Genomic DNA, 24,836 nt, shown 5'->3' on the forward strand with positions numbered 1-24,836 from the left:
TTGAGCTAGCAATTGGAAATTATATAACAGGACTGTGAGCCAATTCCTAGTATTAAAATCCTAAAAGAGTTCATGATATCAGGGTCTCATTTCTTGTGTGTATTCTATAGGTGCTTCTAAATTTGGTAGGTATGTCTGAATTGTGTCAAAAGGATCCCATTCTTTACTGATGGGTGTGTATATTTCAAGGATAAGTTTTCTTTATTCCTGATTTTGATCTTCCATTGGTAAAGGCTCCTAACTCTCTGGATTTACATTTCCCTGCCCCTAGCCACTTTTAAGGTAGTTAATCTTCTCACTGGTTTTGAGTATAGTGCTGTGAAAAAGAATCTGGGCTTTGGAGCCTGTGGCAGTTATTAGGATGTTCATGAAGTGTTTCTCATTCTCCTTCTAGGATATTTTCACCTCTTTACCCCCTTGAAGGCAGGGATGTCCATATGACTTGTTTTGTCCAAGGAAATGAAAGTGTAAGTGAGGTGGCTACTTCCAGGTGGCCTTCATGTGATTTGCCTCACCATTCTTCCCCTACCCCTTCAGCTCTGGTAATCATGGAGATGGAGCCACCTTCAGATGTAGTTCCTAAGTGAGGACAACATAGAAGAGAATCCTGAACTTACCTAACATAACCTTTGTTGTTTTTAAGCCACTAAGACTTGGTGGTTGGCTGTTATTCTTACAGAACCTAACTTATTCTGACTAATACAGGGCTGGACAGGCCTGGACTCAGGTCCTTGAACAAATTATAGAATTGCTCCCACCACCTCAGAGAGTCATATGAGGATTAAATAAAAGTATGTGAGCTAAGTGGTTGGCCCATAAAATGTACATAACAATGTTTATTCCTTCTTCTTCCTAGAGCTGGTATCTTATTTAGCACCTTTGTGCCTAGAATAAGCCCTGGAATATAGAAGGTGTTTGAATAAATGAAAGAATACATAGAAATATTTAGGTGTACTTAGAAAGTGATTTATTTAAAAAATCCTTTAGCAATCTTTTTTTTCTGCACATTTTCCTATATCAGGTTTTCCAAGGCATAGTGAGCCAAAGAGACAGGCCAGATGAGGAGGAAAGGGCACAGTTCTGAGATTTTAACTCTGGCTGAGCTGGTTGCTAGCCCAAGTTACCCTGAATTGAATGGGACAATTTACAGCATCCTGAGCAGAGGTGGCAATGGCTCTACTGACCTCTGCATCATCCAGACCTCTTTTGAAGTACTGAGCTCTGCTCTGAGAAACATATTTGAGAGGGGCATTGACAAACTGGAATGCATGCAAGTGGCAGGTGACAGGGACAAGAAAAGAAGGCTGGTCAAGATGTTGAGAAGTCAGGAGGCTACTGTTTTTATTGCTGCAAATTCCCTCCTGCTGTTTGCTGTAAGGTTAACTGAACATAGAAACTGTTGGTGTTCTCAGTACTTTAGTGGACAAAGCGAGTAAAAATGTTGCCATTTGATAAACCAGAGTCTGTCATGTGACCCAGAGACATAGCACATGGTGTTTTTAATAACAGCATAACTTTTCCTTTCACTTGCTTAGAAATCACAGGGGGAAAGCAACCTGAAATTATTTAGCAAACAGAAAGATTATAAATCAGAAATATAGAATTTTGTCACGCCATTTCATCATAAGCAGCATTAGCAAAGGCAAGAGGGAGCAGACTTTAAAAAGGCAAAAGAGAAGCCCACCAGGGAAAGACAGGTGGGAGCCAGGGACCAGGACAAACCTAGTCCTGAAGACATCTGGGGCTGCTATTCCAGGGCGCAGAGGAGGAACTGAGATACCAAAGGAAGCCACTGTGGAGGTGGGCTTGGTGCCACAGTGCCTGAGCTTCATAGACAAAAACAGAGTGCAGCTGATGAGAAAACAGAATCTTCTCAATTATTCAAGAATAGAAGGACCAGAACAATGAAAGACTGATTTCAGAGGCTGGCCCAAGCCATTAAGACCAAAGGTGTAAGACATCTTAAGATGAAATTTGACTTTCATCTTAGTTAGACCTGCTATTATCTCCACTGTATACTTTGTTCCCTGAGTAACTGTCACATGGTAGAAAGGTCACGTTTCCCTCATTAAAGATAAGTGATCAAGGAACAAGTTATTCATGACATTTACTCATTAATTCCACCACAAACATTAAGCACTTATTTTGTGCCAAGAAACAAGCTAGGCATCAGTAATATAGGAATGAGAATTAAAGTCTCTGCTCTAAAGGATATCACAGGCTAGTGGGAGAGATGAATTCAGAAATAAGCAATTAGACTGCAATGTGTGTTCAGTGATAGAGGTAGGCCCAGAGGATTCTGGAAGCATCTGGGTGGAACACCTAGCTCAGGGGAAGGGCATGAGGAGAAAGAGGTGGGAAGGTCAAAGATGAGATGACCTCATAAAGTGATTCTAGAGGAAGAGCAAAAGTCAGCCAGGCAAACAGTAGGAGCCCAGGCAGGGTGGTGGTATGTTTGATTACTCAGGCCCACAAGGGGGCATAGAAAGAGGCAAGAAGTGAGATTGGGGAGGGGCCTTGATGGGGCTTGGTCTTCATTCTGAGGGAAATGGGGAGCCATTAAAGGTTTTTCTGTGGGGAAGTGACCCCTTTGGCTTTTAACAAATATTCTTTGTATGCAACTGGCTCTGGAGGTTGGGGAGGTATATTTGAAGGGGGAGAGTAGAAGCAAGAAGATCAGTTGGGAGGCTGTGGCTGCAGTCCATGTGAGATAGGACAAGCCCTGAACTGCAGTCATGGGAGCTGGGTAAGGATCCTGGGCCAATGTCCCAGAATGAAGTCAGCCTAGAGGACTTTCTTGGTTTATTTATTGATCCCATTCTTTCAACAAACATTTAGAGTGACAATTATGTTGGAGCAGGGGCTGAGGGTAGGGGACATGGGGGGGATAAGGTAGAGGGGGCACTGCTCAGACTGGAGGTCTGGTGTTTGTTGTATCTCTCCTCTGCTCAGAGAGTCATTAAATTAATTCTTCCTTTTGATTGTTCCTTTGCTGATGCAAGGATAGAGGTGGTTGGGGGAAGCCTCCTTTCCTGGAACAAGCCTGGCTCACTCCATAGTTCTGCTGATGTAACAGGGAATTTATCTTTCAGAGACAGTGTCTAGAATAAGTGTTGTGTCTCCTCAGAGTTCCCAGGATCTCTGAGGCTCTGTGGAACTCTTGGTGCCCAAGGGGTGGAGGATAGTCTTCAGAAGATGTGCATGGGTGATCATTTAGACCCATACCAACTTCAAATTCAGAGTTCTCTGGGATTCTGTAAACTAGTGTAGAACTGGCACCACCCTATTATTTGGCATGGTGTTTCTTCAGGATTGTCCCAGAGCATTCTCAAGGGAGATATAATGCAGTGGCTGTGTCAAAGGGAAACAATTTAGTTCTTCTTGCAAAGAAGTGGTGGTGGTGGTGAGATGAATGCCTTCACCATAGTGAATGCTTATTTTTTTCTTCATCTTTTTCTTAACTCTCCTCTTACTCCCCAAGGTGCTTTTGCATAGGAGAAAAGGTGCTATAAATGGGCACAGGCTCTGAGGATGGGCCTTTCTCTGGCCCCAATGATATAGATAAGACTGGAGGAACCTAAATTCAGTGTTAGCTCTGCCTACCTGGCTCCATTCCTTGGTGCTGGAGTGGATGCCTCATGGTGTTTTGGTATGTGACCAAGAACAGCAGTACAACCACAAAACACACAGAGGAACCAGGGGTGAGAAAGTTGACCAGGATTAAACTGGAGAAGTAATGATAGTAGGGGGAGAAAGGGAAATAATTTTCTGTCTTACCCTAAGTCATGATACAACCAAATCTTCTGGAGCACTAGTTATCTACAACTACTATGGCAGTTATTCATGGAGGAAATGGTATCCTAGCATATACTTTATAATAAGACCAACTTCTACTTGTGAATAGCTAATCATTGATGCTATACATCTGTGCCCTGATCAGTTCCAAAATGTCATTCTATTATTACAGAAACTCAAGGACGGAATGAGTAGGAGCCTATTATTATTGCTACAGCTAACATTTATTGGGCACTCACTCTGAGCTCAGAGAGTGTGAACTTGTTCTTGTCAAGGTTACTAATGAGCGTCATATTCCCAAATCTGATGGACACTCTTCTCTGTCATATTTTTCTTGGCCTCCAAGCTGCATTCATTGCAAGGACAGATCCTTCCTAGCTACAAGTATCTTTTCTCCTGGTCTGGAGACTCTACTCTCTCCTAGATGGCCCCTCCACCTCTCTAGAACCTCATCTCACTATTTCTGCTTATTCTACTTTTTCTGCTTTGAACTCATAAAGTTCTTGTTTTACAGGATATGGACCTGGGCCTTCCTTCCTCTTTTCTTTCTCCACATTTTTTGCTGAGTGATCTCATCCTTTCCCATGGCTTTAGATATCAATCACACCAATGACTCTGAAATTAATATCTCCTGGTAAGATCTCTCTCTAGTGACTTCCATATTCACATCTGACCACCAACTTGACATCTCCACTTGGATGTCTCACAGGTAGATGTTACTAATCCAGAGTTGAACTCTTAATTTCTCCCCTTCTTCCAATGAATCTTGATGGCATATACTGTATCTTAACTTCTCTCTCCTTTCAACATCTAGCAGCAAGTTTGGTCAATTTTATCTCCACTTCTCTCCATTTACTCTTCCCTGGATTTTTGCAGTGGTTTCAAACTGGCCTCCCTACATCCACTCCTGCCTCCCTATAAGCCACTCTCCACACAGCAGCCCGAGTGGTCATTAAAACATGGAAAACAACTCATGTCACTTTGCTGCTGAAAGTCCCTCAGGGACTCTCTTTGAAGTTTGAATGAAATATAAACTCTTTTTGTGTTTCTTTAAGAGGGGGAGAGAGAGAGAGAGAGAGAGAGAGAGAGAGAGAGAGAGAGAGAGAGAGAGAGAGAGAGAGAGAGAGAGAGATTGATTGGTTGCCTCCCATATGTGTCCTGACCTGGGATCAAACCCACAGCCTATGTATTTGCATATTCTTGGAATGCACCCTCACATGGTTTTGCAAAGTTGGGTATTTCTCCTTCTTAGGTTGCAACTTACCTATCACCTTCTCAGGGAAGCCTTTCTTAATCTAAACTAGATCTCTACTATCATTCTTTATCAAAGAATCCTCTTTGCTTTTTCATGACTCTAATTATAGTTTATAATTATTTTAGTGTCTTTAATTATTTGTCTTCCTGACAAGCCTGTAAACACATGTGTTCATTTACTTTTTTTATTCTTCATGACCAGCATTACTAGGTGTGAAGTAATTTGTCCAAATCCACAGAGTCTACAGATGAAGAGACTAGGATCTGAACTTGGATTGTCAAGGTCCAAGACATGAGCACTGACCCACTTCACTTCATTGTTGCTGGGGTTTGTAGGAGGGTGTGTAAGAGGGAGAAAGGGAGTTATCATGTCTTGAATATTAGCACAGTCTCACTTTGTGATTTATAAGACCTTGACATGAAGATCTTGGCTCCTTTCTCCAGTCTGTTAAATCACTAGTTTCAGAGGGTTTTTTTTTTCCAAAGACAAAACAGAGAGTTAGGCAGGCTGGGGTTTGAGTTCATTTCAGAGCCAAGTAAGCATTTAAACCCATATTTTCTTTGCTAGCTCACTGTAACCTTCCAAAGCTAGTCATACATTTTATGGACTGATTTTTGTGATTTGATACTGCTTTATCTTTCCATATGTACACTGAAAAAATAGATCCCACAAATTGGCAATTTCTGGTGGTTCCCTGTGACTGAGTTTCTCATAGATCTGGAATAGATGTCTAAAACGTATGCATCTCCGAGTTGTCAGCATGCCTCTAGTACTAGCCCAAATAACAACTTTGGGAAGATTAGAAGACAGCACCCCTCAATCTCTACCAAAACCCGATGACTATTTGTTGTTGCTGTTGTTGTTGCAGAAATAGAAAATCCCATCCTAAAATTCATATAAAATGTCAGGGGATCCTAAATAGCCAAAATAATCCAGAAAAAGAAAACAGTTGGGGATCTCACACTTTCAGATTTAAAAATGTACTGCAAAGCTATGATAATCAAAACAATGTGGTATTGGTATAAAGATAGACTAAGACCAATATATTAGAATAGAAAGTCCAGAAATAATCACTTATATATATGGACAAATGATTTTGGACAAGGATGCCAAGTCCATTTAATGGGGAAAAGGCAGTTTTTTCAAGAAATATTCCAGGAAACTAGATAAGAAAGAAAGAAAGAAAGAAAGAAAGAAAGAAAGAAAGAAAGAAAAGAAAAGAAAGAGGGAGAAATTGAACCATTGCCTTATCTTTATACAAAAATTAACTTAGAATAGATAAAAAACCTAAATGTAAAAGTTAAAGCTATACAACTCTAAGAAGAAAACATAGGGGGAAAGCTTCATGACATTGGCTTTGGCAATGATTTCATGGGTATGACACTAAAAGCAGGAGCAACAAAAGGAAAAATAGACAAGTTGGCTTTCATCAAAATTAAAAACTTGTGTATCAAAGGATGCTATCAAGAGAGTGAAAAAGCAACCCATGGAATGGGAGAAAACATTTGTAAATTACATAGCTGATGACAAATTGTTAACCAGAATATATAAAGAATTCCTACAATTTAAGAAAAGCAACAACAAAACAAATAACCTGATTGAAAATAGACAAAGAACTTGAATACACATTTCTGCAAAGAAGATATATAAGTGGACAAAAAGCATATGAAAAGATGCTCAGCATCACTACACATTAGAAAAAATGCAAAGCACAAGAAGATACTGCTTTACACACATTTGAATGGCTATTATCAAAAAGAATAAAATAAGAGAGAGAGAGAGAGAGAGAGAGAGAGAGAGAGAGAGAGAGCAAGCGCAGAAAAGAACTGTTGGCCAGAATGTGGAGAAACTAAAATACATGTGCGACACTGGTGGGAATATGAAATGATGCAGCCACTGTGTAAAATGGTATGGCAATTCCACAAAAAATTAAATGTAAAATTATCATACCATCCAGCAATTCTACTTTGGGGTATATACCCAAAAGAAGTGAAAGCAGAGGCTCAAAGAGATACTGGTGCACCCATATTCATAGCAGCATTATACACAATAGCCAAAAGATGGAAGGAACCCAAATGACCACTGATGAGTGAATGGATAAACAAAATGTGGTATATATGTGCAATGGAAAATTCGACATATGCTACAACTTAGAAGAAACTTGAAAACATTGTGTGAAGTGAAATAAGTACATCACAAAAGGACAAATGTATATTTCTTCTTGTATGATGTAATGAGTATTCAAGTTCATAGAAAAATGCAGAAAACTGTACTTGAACAACAATTAAAATTTAAAAGTTTAAAAAATTTAAAAATTTTTAAAATAAAAAAAGAAAAGGAAAGTAGAACAGTGGTAACCAGGAGCTATGGGAGGAGATGGAGTGGGGAGTTATTGTTTAATGGGTACAGAGATGGGGAAGATGAAAAAGCTCTGGAGATAAATAGTGGTGATAGTTGCATAACTATATGAACATGTTTAATGCCACAGAAGTGCACACTTAAAAATGCTACATTTTGTTATGTATATATATTTAACACAATAAAAAAGAAAAAAATAACTAAGAAACTGTATTTTTATTTACAGCTAAAACTGTGTAATGGATGCTGTGCAAAGCTGCCCAGATGCCACACTCAGAACTGGGGTCATACTCTCCCAGATGCTGTGATGCTCTCAGCTATTAGTTTCTGCAAAGTGCCCTTGGCTATCGAGGTCAGGTTCCATTCCCAGGACTGCTTAAATCCAATGACTCTTCAATGTGAGGACATTGTGACCAGTTTCACAGCTTCCAAGGGGCTAATGGAGGTTTTGTTGTACCTGCATTGCAGCTCAACATCACCTTCTTTCCAAACTTTATTTTTTAAGGGTTTTTTTTTAGTAAGTGCTTTCAACCATTGAAAACCCCCTTAAAACCCACTTCCTTAAAAACCCTCTGAAAAATAAAAGAAAGAATTAAGGAAAGCAAGGAAAGAAGGAAGAGAGGGAGGGATGGAGGGAGGGAGGGAGGAAGGATAAAAAAAAGCATTCCTTTCTCGATTCTTTACTTCCGCCTGCCAGAAAAACTGTCATAACAAATTATATACATATATGATGAAAGGGACTTGAAAGGCACCCCTTCAAGCTGTGTAGTGCACAACCTGCATAAAGAAGCAGTAGTTCTTAGTTGACCCTGTCTCATTCTTCTGCTTTGGAGATCCCCAGCACCATTCAGCAGGGTTGGTTGATGAGTGTCCACCTATCTTTAACCAGTATCTGAGCCAGCCTTGAACAGGAAGAGCAGTATGTCAGTTTCCTCAGCCCCACAATGCAGTAGACCTCAGCAGTCATTTCTGGTGTCAATGAGATCTGGGATGTGAGAGGCTAGGAGGGAGCTCTGAGGACTCCCTAGAGTCTTTCACTCTTTAGCTCTGTGGTCTTGACATTGCCTTCTGGTCCTACCACTTTCATGGATCATGCTCAGCTCTTTGGGCAGATCTCTGCATCCCTGTCTCTCCTAATCCCAGGTCATTGTCTCTTGCTTTAACTTAAGCTTCTGTGTTTTCCTGAATGCATTTTGATTGAGTCAAATGTGAAATAAAGTTCCTGGGATATCTGTGAGTTCTGGGATCAGGCCTTGTGTCTCCTTTTCAACACCAACAGGAAAGAAACCCTAAGTGGGGGGAAATATCAGTGAGCGTACTTTTGACTATGTTCATTTTTCAAGTAGTCTAAATTAGACCATAAGGTTGTAGGGAGTTTACTGATATAATTTACTTTACAGTCTAATAATAAAACCCTCATATTAAAAGAGAAGAGAAAAAGAAAACCTTGCAAGCCTCCTTGCCCTTCAAGCTTGCCTTTCTGTCCTTGTCATTATCACACTACTCTGAACTGACCTCACTGCCTCTCAAAAAAGTGGTGTAACCCTCTTTTTCTCTTCCCTGGCCAAGCTACTCCTTTGTTCCTGTGACTGTGATGTTTTCCTTCCACCAGTCCATGGAAGGCTGCTCTCTCAGAGGCCACTAATGGCTTTTCGACACTCAATTCCAAGAAAGTTGAAAATCATCATTTTATTTGACCATTTCAAAACTTTCTTCTTCTTTAGATTTGGTCATTATAATGTTTCATTTCTCTTTCTATCTCTTTGACTGTATTTTCACTATTGCTCTGGCAATTCCTTTGGCCCAAAGCTTAAATAATGATGTTCTCTGGAGTCCCCTCTACTGACTGTCTGTCCTACGCACATCTTCACTTGGATGTCCCTCAAACATCTCAAAATTAGTATGAAGAGAGAGAGAGAGATGAAATTCAGTTGTGCTGAAGTGAGAGAGGATTTCCACACCTGCCTACATTGAAAAGCCAAAAATAGAGATATTTGTGGAGAAAAATAGTGAGAAATTTTTTAGGTTTGGAGAGGAAAGTGTGTTTCTCACTCTTGGTAAAAATTAGAAATAGGTTAGAAAAACAAAGTTACAAATATTTTGGATATCCCAACCTTCCCTTTTCTCCTTTCCTCAGTCCTGTTGTGTATGTTTTTTCTGGCTATTAACACCTCTTCTTTAGGAAAGAATCTAATACTTATTCACATAAGTTTTAAAGCTTATTATGATAATTTTACACATCAGCAGAAGCTTATATCTGAAGCCAGTAATACTTAAATACATTGAAAAAAATCTGTATAATCCAGTGTACCCAGTACAGGGCTAAACAAAACATAGTAGTATTCAATAAATGTTTATTGAAAGATGTTTAAAAAGCATTAATTGTATTATGAAACTCTGGAAACAATCTTAAATATCCAACAATGGGAGACCATAACCATTGATATAAAAATATTATATATCTATGAAAAGATTTCAAAAACCTTTTTAATGGCCTTGGGGAAATGCTTATAATGAAATGTCAGGGAAATAAATAGGATTCAAATTGCTACTATACTGTCAATTACAAAAAAAATCATACACATATACAAAATACAGAAAATCTATGGGTATCTCTGGAATCTGTGGGATTTGGAATCTTCTTTCTATTTCTCTGTATTTATCATTTATAATTGATAAATGTGATAAGTATTACAAAAGTAAATATTATGAAAGATTGATTTATCAGGAGATATACTCTTCACGGGTTGCGCAGTTGGAAGTCTACAGTGTACTAGTGTGACCTGCTGGACTTGGACAGGCGGTCCCAGCCTCTGCAGTAATGGACAGTAACGGAGGCTGACTGGCAGGACAGCAGAATGTGTGTGTGGTTTTTTTTAAAGATTTTATTTATTTATTTTTAGAGAGGGAAGGGAGGGAGGGAGAGAGAGAGAGAGAGAGAGAGAGAGAGAGAGAGAAACATGCTGGGGGTTATGGCCTGCAACCCAGGAATGTACCCTGGCTGGGAATCGAACCTGGGACACTTTGGTTCCCAACCCGCACTCAATCCACTGAGCTACGCCAGCCAGGAATAGAATGTGTGTTTTTAAAGAGAGGTACAGCAGTGGAGAGCCTGTCCTTTAAAGAAAAAGTGAGTACATGGTAATGTTGATGCAATGGTGCCTGGAAGGTGGGCACCCTTCTCTAGGGAGGCTTCACTCTGCTAGGCTGTTAGGCTCAGCCTGAAGAACAATTTGAGCTGGGGCTTCTCCCTCACCTGTTGTTCTTTAAACACTCAAGCCTTGCTCAAGTGTTCAAACATGTTTATATTTTCACTCTGCTTCTCCACTCATTCTCTTCTGTTCAAAATACAGCTGTAAGATTCACTGAAACCCTTTGTGTTGGTATCTTGGTGATATTCTATGTTAATATTTTTAAGAACTGAGGTTGTGTGCCTTGTAGGAAAATAACATCATGCCTATACCATAAAACCTACACAAAAGGTTTGGTGATCTTCATGAAGAGACCACAGATTTCAACATTTACAAACAAACATTTTCCTTCCTTTATTTCTGGAAATTCCTTCTAAATATCTGTGTTTTCTTCTAATGTAAGTTGCTTCCCACCTCTTTCCCCTGAGCTCTGTTGCCTCTCTGTGGGAGAGCAAACTTCGTAGCTAGTACAAACAAGCAAACAAAACCTAAACAAAACGTTGCAACAGCAATACCTATCCCTCTCCTAATTTCTAATTTTGTGTACTTACAAACAAAATTAAGTCCTTTGCTTGTGTTTCAAGGATCTTTGGATCTGAGAGATTCGACAACTTCGAAAAATCTAACAAAACATACAGGTTTGTTTTTATTAGTTGCTAGTTATTAAAATATCCAACCTTCTGATTAAGGAAGGCTGGATGACAGGAGAGACTGCGGAGGCGTAGGGGAGAACTGTGGAAAAAAATCCCAGTTCTGCTCATAAGACTGCGTATGAAAGAGCCCGCTTCCTTCTGCAGGTTGCTCCAGGCCGCGTTTTGCAGGCGGCCGCATCTGCCTCCCCTGTCTCTTACCTCCTTGATGTTCGGCACTATTTGTGGCCAGCGTGGTGGAAGGACACAGTGAGGTTCTCACCCCCGCCCTCCGCCCCCCGCTCCCATCCCCGGTTCCATCAAAGCGAACCCAGGCCAGCGCAAGGATCTTCGAGTTGCGAGTGTGCTGAGGCTGGGACTGTCACTCATTCTCCGCTCAGCGCGTGAACGCAGCTCGGCAGCGGCTGGCAGGAAACAATTCTGCAAAAATAATCATACTCAGCCTGGCAATTGTCTGCCCCTAGGTCTGTTCCTCTAACGCCGTCCATACTCGCTATAAGGTGGGGCACAGAATTTACCGCGGCAAGAACATCCCTCCCAGCCAGCAGATTACAATGCTGCAAACTAAGGATCTCATCTGGACTTTGTTTTTCCTGGGAACTGCAGGTACATTTAAAAAATTCTTCTTCTCAATTTGATTTGCTAATTGCCTTCTTCTCCCTACTACCCCCCTTAGGAACACTGATATTTCGGTGGTTTTACGGAGAATGCTAAGGGTGATCATTTTTCGTGGAGCTGAGGAAGGAGCGCGTCGCCCTAGCCGTCCGGATCCCGCACCCTCCAGGGCTGCCTCCCGGTGCAACGAGCTTCCAGCGCCCAGCCAGCGCGCCCGCCCTTCCCACTTAGTGTGCCCGGGAACTGTGATCGGAGCCGCCTGCTCTCAGAGACGCTAGTGGCTGTGCAGTGATGGGTAGCGCTACTTCCCCGAAGGCGGGCGGCGCGGATGGCGAGGCTCGGAGGTGCCGCCGCACAGGCTCAGATTCTGCTGGGTAGGGGCTTGTCAGCTCTGGCTCCGGGAAGAGTGAACAATAAAGCCGGAGTAGCCACCCCGGTCGTTATTTCCCCAGGTCTAATAAAGTGGGGCTCGCCGCCGTTGCCGCCCCCTGCCAGGGGTCGAATAACGGTTTGCAAAATGGGGCGACATGGGCAGAATCTCAGGACTGTGTGGCCGTTGTTGCACCCCCGTCGATGTGACGTTAGTTTTTCATTTGCCAAATTGCTGGTTAGTTGCAAAGCCTGCTTTCGGCCTGGATCTCGAAGGGATGGGAGGGTCCTGCGCCGCGTTTTGACAGGAGGAAGTGCGGAGGGGCGGAGGGCGAGGAGGGCGTGATCCAGGCTGTCTAGTGTGTGCGCGCGTGTGCCTTCACACGCACCCAGAGCCCTGGGTTGCACGATGAGAGAGAAGAATGGCAGGTAGACCCCCGAAACGCTTCGCCTCAGTCTCCTTTCTCTGGACGAGGTTCCCGATCTTGCAAAGTGCGAACAATAGGGAGCTGGGAGGAAGACAGTAGTGATGCTGCCATGGGTGGCGGGGGCTGGGCTGCCGCCTAGCGAACCTCCAAGGCCGGCAGAAAGATTCTTTTCGTTTTGGGTGTTTCCATCCCTGCCTCCCGGAAAGATTCTTACGTGCGTGCCCACCCTCCCCTCCAGCTGCTTCTCCTTCCCCACCCCAGGATTTGCGCTTAGGCACTGATGGACGGGAAGAGGGAAGAAAAGGAACCGGGACCGCAGAGAGCTGGGGTGGGGTGGGCGGACGTTCTCAGAGGGGGGCGTGTGCTAGGAAATACCCTAAGAAAGCCGGGCTGAGGGAGCAGTCTGTCGCAGTCGCCGCTGCCAGGTGTCACTGAAACTGCCTTGAGTTGGCTGAGCCTGGCTTGGGGAGCTCGCGGGGCGGGCATGGGAGCACCCAGCACACCCCCTCCCCAGGAGGCAGGGAGCAGCGCTCGGCCACCGCCTCCAGCCTACTCCGTTGCCTCCCATGGCGGCCAATCAGAGCGAGGCTGCCTGGGCGGGAAGCCGAGAGAGGCTTTTATTGCGGCGCGGGTGGTGGCCAGGAGCTACCAGGACAGTCTCCCGGTGTTCCAGCCTAACGGTCTCGCTCATCTCCCGCTCCAGGAACCCCGCCCTGCGGCCGGTCCCCCGCCCACCTCCCTCGCAGTTTCCAAGGAAATAAAATGGAGTCTAGGTGGTCTCCGGGAGGTGCTAGCTCACTCCCGCCTCTTTCACGCCAAATTGGAGCAGCCCTCCCGCCCTCGCCATCACACAAATTTGCGCCCGCGTCGACCTGGCGGGAGCCAGTAGCCTTGGAGCGCAAGGTAGCAGGGCGCACAGACGCGCGTGCGCTGACTGGCTTGCCCCGAGCTGGGGCGATGCTGGGGGCGGGGCGGGGTGGGCGGGAGCGAGAAGGCCCCAGCAGGAGGCCGCCCCCAGCAGGAGGCCAACCTCGGTGTGCTTACCGCAAGGTCCTCAGAGCCACCTGACTGAGGGTTGCTCAAGGAATGCCCTTTCCCTAGTGCCCACAGGTCTCCGCGGCACGACCTGTGGAAAGGGCGGGGGAGGGGTGTTTCTGAGACCTCCTCCCTTATAGGTGGTGACGAGACAGTGGAGCCCTAATCTTTGATAGGCCCTCGGGGGCTCACTTAGCGGTTCTTTCCGTCATGGCGATGGGTGTAACCCTCAGTGTTTGGATCCCCAGTGAGTTGCTGGGGTGCACGCCCAGGGAATCCCAGATGAGGATGTTCTCTGCTGCTGAGGCAAGGGTGACATTTTGACCCATGGTCCCTGAGAGGAAAGTGTCCTCATTCCTGACCTTAGACCCAAGATGATAGGACGAAGGCAGACCAGGAAACACATAAAAGGTTGCTTGAGAAAAGAAAGAAGTTGAGTGGTTTTCCAAATAGAAATACTTATTTCTACCACAGTTAAAACAAAAATGGAAGAATTCCAGTCAAAGGGTCAGTAGGAAAATAAAAACAGTACACACACACACACACACACACAGATTTGGCTTCAAATGTTGTATCATCTTCAGGGACAAGGTGGCTCAGCCTCTCTCCACTTGGTGTATTTGACAATTTAGATATAATGTGTGCTAACTTCATATAGCAAACGAATTAGCTCTGCTGCCCTGCTTGTTTTGGTGTTTTCTGTTCTTCTAGGAATAAAGAGAAAGGCTGTGGAATTAACTGCATTTCTGAATGTTTTGTGGAAAAATTATTTGATTGAATGATCTGGAATGGCTGTTAAGTCATATTTCTTTGATAAATTTACAATCCTCTGCCAATTTAACTTGCAAGAGTCAAGGAGTGGATAGGACAGGTTTTTAAACAAAGAGCACCTGTGCTACTTTTTAAAGATAGCTAGTGCATAAGTGTATAAGAGGGGACCCCCCCAAAACTGGAATTTATTTATACTAAAGTATGTATTTATTCTTACATGTTTAAATTTCAGTCACCTTCACAGTACTCTCCATTTGATATAATACACCTATCAAGATGCTTTTTTCCACCACTCAGAACAGTTTTGAACTTGTCAATTTTGATGGCTTTTAGAGCTTCTGCCGTTTTTTGTTTCACCTCTTCCATGCTGGCAAAACATTTCCCTCTGAGGACTTTTTCATCCAGAGAAACAAAAAAAAGTTGCTCTGGGAGAGATCAGGAGAATAGGGAGGTTAGGGCACAGGGGTCATGCCATTTTTGGTCAAACACTGCTGAACACTCAGCGTGTTGTGGGCAGGTATGCTGGTAAATTACCCATCATGGAATGGACAAATGGATTGAAAGAGTCTTCAAAAAAACTTCACTTAAATTGAATGCAGCCTCTCACAACAACACCAGCTGTTGCACCGATACAGATGGGTTCCTAGAACACTCACTTAGCTGGGGAAGCTTGTACTATTAGGGGCTCACCCTACAGAAGATAATTCTGTTTTGGGGGGTCCCCCTCATATATAGAATATATATAATACCCCTCACTAAACAAATAAAGACATGTTTCAGCAAAGTTTGCAGTGAGCACAATTATGGTGAGCTGTATTTTTTGTTGGTTTTCATTTTAAGATCAGAAATGTGTCTTTCTGAACAAAATTTAACAGAATGTGGTGAAGCCATATTTAAGAATGTGGAAAGCCTTTCACAACTCTATCCAAAAACCAAAAAATTAATTTTCTTTCAGTAAATAGTCAGGATATATTAAAATACTGAAAATAACTTACAGCATATAGAATTCAGAAGAGTTAAACAAAAACAATGATTCAGACATTGTGGAAGTGTGGCCTCTCGTTCATTTGATAGTTTTTGAGTTACTCTTTCCACTACTATTTTCTAAAGATCTACCAAGTGGGCTAAGTTTTCATTAGCCTAAAACTTATATAGTTTTTTTAAGTCAAGTTTTAAAAAAGTTCTCTTCATTTTTTCTCAGTAGATTGAACCTGTTGACTTCTTTCCAGATATCTTTACCCAGGATCTATCTTTTCAAAACAATAATGTTAGAATAGCAGAAAATAGCAGGGCATTTCCTTGTTCAGCAAAGGAGGTTCATCCAAGGTTCTATGTCAATTAATTGAACTAAAAATTTCTTGCCTTAACTGGTGACTGTTTCTTGACCTTGGTATTTCAAGAATTAAAGTAGTAATTGTTTGGAGAAAATGTATGGTGTGGGTGTGCTCTTCACAAGGGCTCTCTTTGGATGCTTACCCAAAGCAACAGCAAGAGGGAGAGATTAGTTACATGGAACTCCCCCAATTCTAAGAGTTTTGCATAATGCTTCTGTTTGGAATACATTAAACCTCAGATAGGTAACATGTAATTTAATGTAAGTAATCTGTATTATATATTTCTGTCACAGGAAACAATGTCTTAATTGCCTTTCAAAATAAATAGCACCATTTTGTCATTCAGAAGGTAGTCGTTAGACACAACAGATGTTTTTGTTCACTGCAGAACTCAGTTTCTTAAATTACAGCATCTTGTAAACTTGACACTGCTTAAAATATGGATTTTGGAATTTTTGATCCAACCACTTAATTTTTAAGGTGACAAAGCCTCTATTTAATATTAGTTTGATGAATTCCCCGTATTTACATCTTCAATGTTAAAGAATTGTGGCTGCTCTCTGGACTGACAGTGACTTCAATGCCACTGGCTGACCTTCAAAGATATTTTACCAACAGTCCTTCCCGTCTTAGTGTAAAGTAAGTGACTGACTACCTGTTTCTAAGAACAGTTAGAACTTTCTCTGCCAATATTGGGTTTGTGGTGATTGAGGGCAGAACCGATTGCCAGGGGAGGGAGAGAAAGGGACCGACCACACCTGCCACCATCAGTCTTATGGGAGCAGCCAGACTGGGAGACAGAGACAAAGGCATTTGAAAAAGGCTCTCCTGTACTATTTACATATTGAGTTTTTAAGTACACAAATATTTACTTGTGTCATAATAAATATTTTAATGTAGATTACATAATTGATAATTTTTTTTAGTTTAGTAATCTAACAAATACATAGGCTAACAGTTGTCTGGAACTTTAAAAGAAATGGCAGCAAATTACAAATGGTATTTTACTAATTTTAAAAATGGGTAACAAATTAGACAGAATTAAAAACAAATCAACTGGCTAAATAATAATAATAATAATAGTAATAATAATAATGGCTATTTGAGCTTTGGATAAAAGAAAGACTAAGGTTAAGTTCCTGTAGTTAAAAAGGAAGATATGAGTAAATTTACAAGAGAATTTTATACATTTCTTAAAGTACTCAGCAAGTTTCTGAGTAATATTGTAAGAGATAGCCTCTTGGGAAGAGAAATGCCCAAGGATCTCTCTGACTGCTAATGGTTGGGCCTCTGTGAAGTCCAGAGTTTTTAATATGAGGAGACAAGGAAGTGAAACTACTACTGATAATACGGGTAGATGTACTTACTACTGTAGGTCAATAAAATTCAGAAGTCAATCTGAAGGTCACAGGTATGTCACCTCCAGCCCTGTTTGTTATTAACTCCTGGTGCCAAACCTCAAAACCATTTGCTGATGTAAAGGGATGTAAATTATTTGGTGTCGCCACTGATGCCATTATGCCCTTTCATTTCACCATGTTGAGTGCTGTCTCTCAGTTGAAGATACTCATTAGGAGACTGCCTTTTGATGTTGGTCTGGCTGCCAAATGGCTGCCTTTCAGGCAGTTTCAGTACATTACTCTTTAAACACTATTAACCATGTCTACATACAGACACTGAGTTAGGAGTTTTTGGTTAGGATGACACTCTTTCCTCTTCCTGCATTATTAGTTTAACTTTCGAGCAATCAGAGACTCAAAGAGGACTACACGAAAATATAAGCCATTTGGTCTATCTTGTGTCTGTGTGTTTTTGGAAATAAGGGTTTACTACACCAACTATAATGCATTCTTTTCCTCCCAAATATATGTAAATATGCTTTCCTTTGAATTCAAAGTTTGTGTCATTCAAGTGACTTGAAAGACTTCTATATAAGTTGTATTCTACTACATAATCTCACTAGCACTTTTTGATTTGTAACTGTAAACACTGGCAACATCTGACCTATTTTCTGTTCTGTGTCACTCCGGAGAAAACATGTTAAAAGGCCTTTGGTATCTGACTACCTCACCATTTAGGAATATGCCTAGTAATGTCACACTGTTTGAGATTGTTACATTAGGTAACATAATCAACTCTTATTAAACAGTTGAGCAAATATGTTTATTGAGTGCCGGCTTTTTATCATCAGCTCTGTGGGGAATTACAAAGGACTGAGATGACATTATTTCTGCTGTAAGGGAACCTAGAAGTAGTATAGCACAGAGACTAAGAGTGGCCAACAACCCTAGGTTGAAAGTTCAGCCACGCATATCCTTTATTAGCTCTCTGAAATTAAGCAGGTCATTTAATCATTTAACTTCTCTAAGTTTCAGTTTCTTCTTCTGTGAAATGGGAACATTAGCAATACCTACTTGTTAGAGTTGTTGTGATTATTTTAGAGAACACAGGACTTTGGTGCGTTCAGGCTGTGTTTATTAACAAAAAAGAGGGATGTATATGGATTTAGAAAAAAGTAATTATTTAGACAGTGCTTTCATTTTAGAAGGATTTAAAATGGATGTTATGGGAACATGACCTCTTCAATGATTAGGACTAAATTTAAAAAAATTGTTGTTAAATATGCCCATAGAGAGAAAAGTGGCCTTAGTATAAGGTTGAAAGCCTTTAATTAGCACAGGGGTAGATCTAGGTTTCATGCAGCCTCAAGGGTATACAATTTTGAAAGCCCTCTTTAAGGAAAATTTTAAAACAACACATTTGTTTTTTTCAAAATTTAGAAAACATGTGAACATAAGAACTCATTGTCGGATCCCATCTCCCCAGAGACTTGAAAGGAGCCTGTGCCATGGAGGGCCCAGCCCACACCTGCCCTGTGTTAGCAACTTTGTGTTGGTCTGCTTGGATCCACTTGCTTGAGAATACAAGGGTCAGGCTTGTTACACATGCACCTCATAAAGGCTATTGTGTAGTGTATTGATGATTAGAATCATGTATCAAAATCAAAGTTTTGAAAATGAGGAGCTATTTGACCTTTATTTTACAGAAAATCTTAAGTGAGATCTGAGGAGGTGATTTAGCATTTCTCACTGCTGATATTCCTGTAAATTGCTAACTGGAATAAAACAAAGTAATTGCTCTTATTATTCAAATGTGTCAGATGTAAGTACCCTATTGACGGGATAGGAAGTATTTTTACCAACTAAAGGTGTATGATATTGGAGAAGAGATGGAAGATTTCATTTTAGCTACCTAAGAGGAGATAAACTGGATGTATAATACCAATAATTATAATAATCACTATATAATTTTCAGAGTTTTTGATATGCATTATATCGTTTAGTCTCCATGTTGTTTATTCATTGAATATTTATTGAGTACTGAGTGCTGGGTGTTGGGAATATGGTGGTAAATTAAACATGCATCACCCCTGCTTTCATGGAGCTTCCAATCAAATAGTGTAGAGGAATATAGACATTAAACAATTAACACACATATATTTATAATTACATATTCTCATCAAAACTGGGGAAAGGAAGAGGGTACTATGAGAGATTACCAGGGAAAATTCACTTGTGCCTGGGTGGCTAAGGAGGTGAGGAGGAAACATTTGAAGAACCCTGTGAAATGTGAAGAGCCATGGTCTTCTCATTGACTACTTAATTTCAACAAACATTGAATCACAGCAAACATTCTGAATTCCTTCATTCAGCAAACCTTCCTGAAATCTGGAGAAGGTCAGATACTTTCAGGAATTCTGCTGGGTTTCACCAGTAAGATGTCCCTCTGTCTCTGAAGTGTACCATCTAGTGTGGAAGGGAGATATACTGTACTTACAAATAGAGACATGAATACATGCCATTGGAGCACAAGGAAGGAAGCTATTTACTCTGCTTGGGACTCCCCCAAGCTGAGTGTCGGGCATGACTTTGCCTTCACTAGATGGAGCAGGAAGAAGGGATGATTCAGGCAGAGGTAACACATTGAGTTATGAATATATATGATCCTTTTGGGGAACAGTGTGAGGGCCAGAGATTAGGAGAAAAAATTCTCCAAGTCCAGATTATGAGAGATCTGGAAATAGAAACTGTGTGTGAGAAAGGTTAAGTGACTTACATAGGTGAAGTTGAGGCTATAACTTATTAATATAAGTTTTATTAATATAACTTGGCTGCAATTCCTCCTTTTCTAGAGGTAGTATGATTTGAATACATAAAGCATCAGAATACATGGTAAGCAAATGTGAGTATGCTTGGCTTTTGAACTGAGTCCAACCAAAGTGAGTGGGGAGTGCGAGGTGCAGGGGCAATATCAAGAGCTATGGAGTCTGACAGGACTGGCTTGAGCACACTAACTGTAACTGATATTCTGCAAGTTACTGCACTTCTGAGCCTGCATCCCAGTCTGCAATATGGAGATAATGACATTCCCTTATGGGTTTTGGCAAGCTTAAATATAATCACATATGTAAAACAGGTAACAGGTAATAGGTTCTCAACATGTCCTTTTTAAAAGTTCATCTTGAATAGAGATTAATTTCTGAAATGTTTATTAAACAGTTGTACTGTGAATATGACATGCACAGTTCTGTGCTGGAGGCTAACGGGGGAAAATGAAGTTAAGACTCCTATACTGGTCTTTCGGAGGCACTCAGAGGGTTGGGGAGAAAACACGTACTTAGTTCAGAAAGTTAGGACATCATGAGAGGTACTATATGAATAAGTACCTAAAAGAAGGAGGCAGGTATTAATTGTGAAAATTGTTTAGAAAGGCAGAAATCATCTTGGTTGGATTTAATGTCTGAGAAAAGGTGTGGAAGAGCTGGTGCTTGATTTGGACCTCAGGGTCATGCAATAGGGAGAGGAAGGACCTATTTCTCTGCAGGAAGAGATGAGTCTAGCTGGGTAACAGATGAGTCAATTGGTATTGACAAGCAGTGAAAGCAGACTGGATATTGAGGCAGGTCTTATTAAAATCTGAAATGCTAGACAAAGGCAAAGGGTGTGGCTGTAAATGTTAGAGAAATCACTTTTTCAAAATATTTACAAGTATGGTGAGTGATAGTAATTGAACATCTGCTATACTAGGCTCTGTGTATGATGCCAGCCATGAATTAGCAGGGAGATAAGCAGGAGCAAGTTAGTAGAGATTACTGCAGTACTTGAAGGGAATTTTGTTTTTTATGTAGCAGCCACAATGCTGGCTGGACAAAGTAGTAGGTGAGTTAAAGGATGTTCATTACATTATCTAAGATGGACTAGATGACAGAGAACCCAGAGACTGGGAGATAAGGGAACAAATTAAAACTAGCTCGGAAGCCAGGGAAGTCCAATGATAGTCTCTTGCTTTATGTGGTAGGAAGACTTGTATGTATGTAGGGCAAGGGTACTGTTGGGCCTAGATTAAAAAGATTTGAGTTCAAGATTTGGCTCTGCTACTAACTAGCCAAGTGAATTTATATAAGGTACTTAATGTCTTTTTGATCTGTAATTTCCTCATTTGAATCTGAGAATCAAATAAAATAATATATGTGAGATGGATTGCAAACCAAAATACTTCACAGCTATACCTTTTATTAGTAGGCACATAGTTAAAAAGACTTATGAAGTCAAATTTTCTGAAGCAGAGGAGCTTGCTAAAGAAATTTAACTGTGATGTTTTATAAAGCAGATAATCTTAGAAAGATACACTTATAATGGCTTTGGATAAGGATATAAAAGGCACAGAGCTGACATGTTAGAGATGACAAATCAGCCAGCAGAATTAGTTGCTTGGTCCAAAGTGGACTGAGAGAGAAAACATTTTAAGTTACCAACTCAAAGGAATGAAATAATCGTGGTACTGTCAGTATGATGGGGGAACTGAGAAAAGGGGTTACCTTGGATGAAAGATGGATAACTTCAGTTTTATACACAGTAGGTTTTACAAAAACTTTGGGTATTCTAGTATCTTAACTTGAAAGTCAATATATTTTAGCTGTGAGTAGTGAAATCTATTTAGTTGGCTTTAGCCAGCATTAAAAAGGAGAAAGGAAAAAAGGAAGAAAAAATGGATAGAATGGAATAGAAAAGAGTATGTCTTATGTAGTAAGGGTGAGTATTGTCTTGTGAAACTTTTCTTGACCAGGTTGTGATGGAAAACATGTACCTTATTATGGCTCCAATCAAAAGAATTTGAAAACTAACGTCCTAGATGGAGGAATATAGGACTAGAGAGAGGGTAAAACAATTTGCAGTGCAGAGAAGGTACAGGATAGAAATTTAATGGGTTTTGTGGGAGAGGGAGAAGCAATGATAGCAAAAACGGTTACTGAACATCTATGCAATTTGTTAGCTGCAGGGTGTGCTGTAAACCAAAAAAACAAACTAAAAAATACAATACCTTGACCTCAGAGATTCACTGTCTACCGGAGAATGAAAAGATAACTGGAACACCTGGTAGCATCTAGAGCCAAATGTGTACCTAAGATTTCAGAGGTAGGATAAGGATTATCTGGGCACCAGGAGCAGCTGGAGAATTCTTCCCAAAGTGAGAGCTGAGGAAGCTTGTAGGAAGGATTGAGCTCTGCACAGAAGGGTGGATGAGGCAGTTTATGTTACATGTTTGGGAGGAGGCAGGAGGGAACTCAGCTAAAGAGGCCAAGACTGAGAGGCAGTAGTAGGCTATATTTTTATCCTCTTTCCATTCAGAGAAAACACCATGAATTACAATCAGTACATCGTGGAGTCTTTATCACACCCAGAAGTATTTATGGTGTAGTATTTATGTAGCAGCTGGAATGGTATCTTGTCCATAATTCAGAAGGTGATAGTGAACAAAAGGAGGAAACCAGAGCCTAGTGACGTGAACACCTAGGTTAAAGAAGGATAATAATGTTAAATTAAAAAAAGTTGGAAACAAATGTTATTTATAAGTATAATCCAAATTTTGTTTTAAAAAATCTTTTTCACTGTTTGAGATGGAAAGAAGATGATTTTTATATTGTCTCACTTTTCTAATGAGCATCTATTGCCTTTGTTCAGATTTTAAAACAAATAGTGCAATCAAAAAAGGGTAGCAATATTTAAGGTGGTTAGGAGTATAAGAAAATGAGACTCAAGTAGAAATTGGATTTATTTCAGAGGAGAGTGGTGATCAGAGGAGAGAGGAGAGTCTTGTCAATTGGTTAGTGGAATTCAAGTTGTTAGAGTCAAAGATTGGGGAAGAGTCAAAGACTGGGGAAGAACTGATATCCAGGAGACTTGACCTGGGAAGGGAAGTGTTAGGCTGAAGGAAGGCTTCAGGGCATATGTAACTATACCATCGGAGAAAGGGGAAAGGTGAGTTGCAAACCTTGCAAAGGACAATGGGATGGATTCATGTGAGGAAATGAACGTTGAAGGTTTTCCCCCAGTGATTTCATTTATCATGTAAGAAGATAATTTTTAGGCACAGTTTTGTCTTCTTGTGTTGTTGCCCATGATATTCATACCTTGATTTCTGTGCCTTTTAAAAATCTTTCTGACTGTGGATGGCAAAATCTGATGTTTGTCCTGCCTGTCACATGTTGGGTGCATTGTTTTTATCAGATTGACAAAGGAGTGGAAATGGTTGTGATTGACTGCTTTTCTAATGATTTGTTTTTATTCATATTTCAACTGTAAGTGTACATTCTGTCTATAGATGCGGCTACCAATCGCCAGTTAAGCTACAGTTACTAGGTGAGAATTGGATTCAGGGTACAATATGGTAACCTTAAAGAACTGCTGTCATGGACATGAGAAGATGTAAATCCAATACAAGCTCTTTGATTTGAGTTTTAATCACAAATTATCTTACTTTCTTGGTTTAGTATCTCCTTTCGAGTTGCCGAGGCCTTGGGTACTACAGGGGGCTCCCCGTAGACTTCATCACATTTGCATTTTGAAAGGTGGCTCTTCTCTTTTCAGTGACCTAAAGCCAGTTAATTAATCTCCCCAACGCTCAGTTTATTTATCTTTGAAACAAAGGGAATAACATCCGCCTAATAGGATTATTAGTTTGGAGGAAATGAGGCAATTTGTACAACTGTCTGGCACATACTAAGGTCAGTAACATTTTGCCATTTTCCTCTTTTTCTTTTAAAGTTCACAATGAAGAGATGTATAATTAGTATTGCTTTTAAGTATTGATTATAATTAGAATAGCATTTTTTCCACTTATTTTTTATTTTCTGAGAGTTCAGGATCACCGTGAATTGTAACTGAGTTAGAAACGCCATGATTGCTTAGCTGTTTTACCTCCTATGAAAGCAAAGTCTAATAGATCTTGATTAGAAGAAAAGTAGAACTTAAAAAAATTGGTTTATATAAATTTTACTTTCTATTATATAGGGTTAATATTAAACCTGTCAATTTGTGGACCTGTCAATTTACAGTCCACAAAGGTGGTACCATAAAATTTAGTATATTTAAATGATGATTGCTGCTGCTGATCATATTGGTGACACTTCATCAATCTGAAAGACATTTATCTGGCAACCTTTATTCTTTGGAACATAAGGAATGAAGCATTAAGGGAAAGAGGCCTCTGGATAGCCAAAATGGATATCCCAAAGTCCAGGCACTGAAATGTATATCCTTGACTCATAGGTAAGCCCTTAACCCTTTATTCAGAAAGAGTCCATATATTCTTAACTTCCTAGCTTCTACCACATTTATCAAGACTCCTAGATTTAGGTTAGAATCAAGGAAACATGACTGCTAGGTATAGGTATACCGATAGTAAGAAGATGTAGTAACTTGAGTGGGTGGGAAACTTATGAAAAGCAGACTCAGGACCATACAAAGCATGTCAGTCTTAGCCATTTAGTATTGCCAAAGGAATGACTGTAACATGCTACAGTATAAATAATGGGTGTTCATAATTAAACCTTATTTGGAGCAACCAACTATGGCCTATTTAAGCAACAGGCAACCATTATGTGGATTCATTTATTGAACATGTATTTTTTATGTTCAGCTCTGTGCTAGGCACTGAAGGAGGTATGACATCAAGGAGTCATTGGAAAAATAAAA

General features: G+C 40.7%; 1 protein-coding gene across 13 annotated transcripts in view; it reads left to right on the forward strand.

Moving 5' to 3' along the window:
• Positions 1–11,509: 11,509 nt before the first annotated feature.
• NCAM1 (neural cell adhesion molecule 1) overlaps positions 11,510–24,836 on the forward strand; it is a 336,772-nt gene continuing 323,445 nt past the window's right edge. For all 13 annotated transcript variants that reach the window (XM_045837653.1, XM_045837643.1, XM_045837685.1 and 10 more), the window contains exon 1: positions 11,510–11,855. In XM_045837653.1, the coding sequence (XP_045693609.1) occupies positions 11,804–11,855 (52 nt within the window). In that variant the 5' untranslated portion in view covers positions 11,510–11,803. The remainder of the gene's footprint in view (positions 11,856–24,836) is intronic.

This window comes from Phyllostomus hastatus, unplaced genomic scaffold, assembly GCF_019186645.2.
Source record: "Phyllostomus hastatus isolate PE091 unplaced genomic scaffold, TTU_PhHast_1.1 phas_contig_113, whole genome shotgun sequence".
Classification (NCBI taxonomy): Eukaryota; Metazoa; Chordata; class Mammalia; order Chiroptera; family Phyllostomidae; genus Phyllostomus; species Phyllostomus hastatus.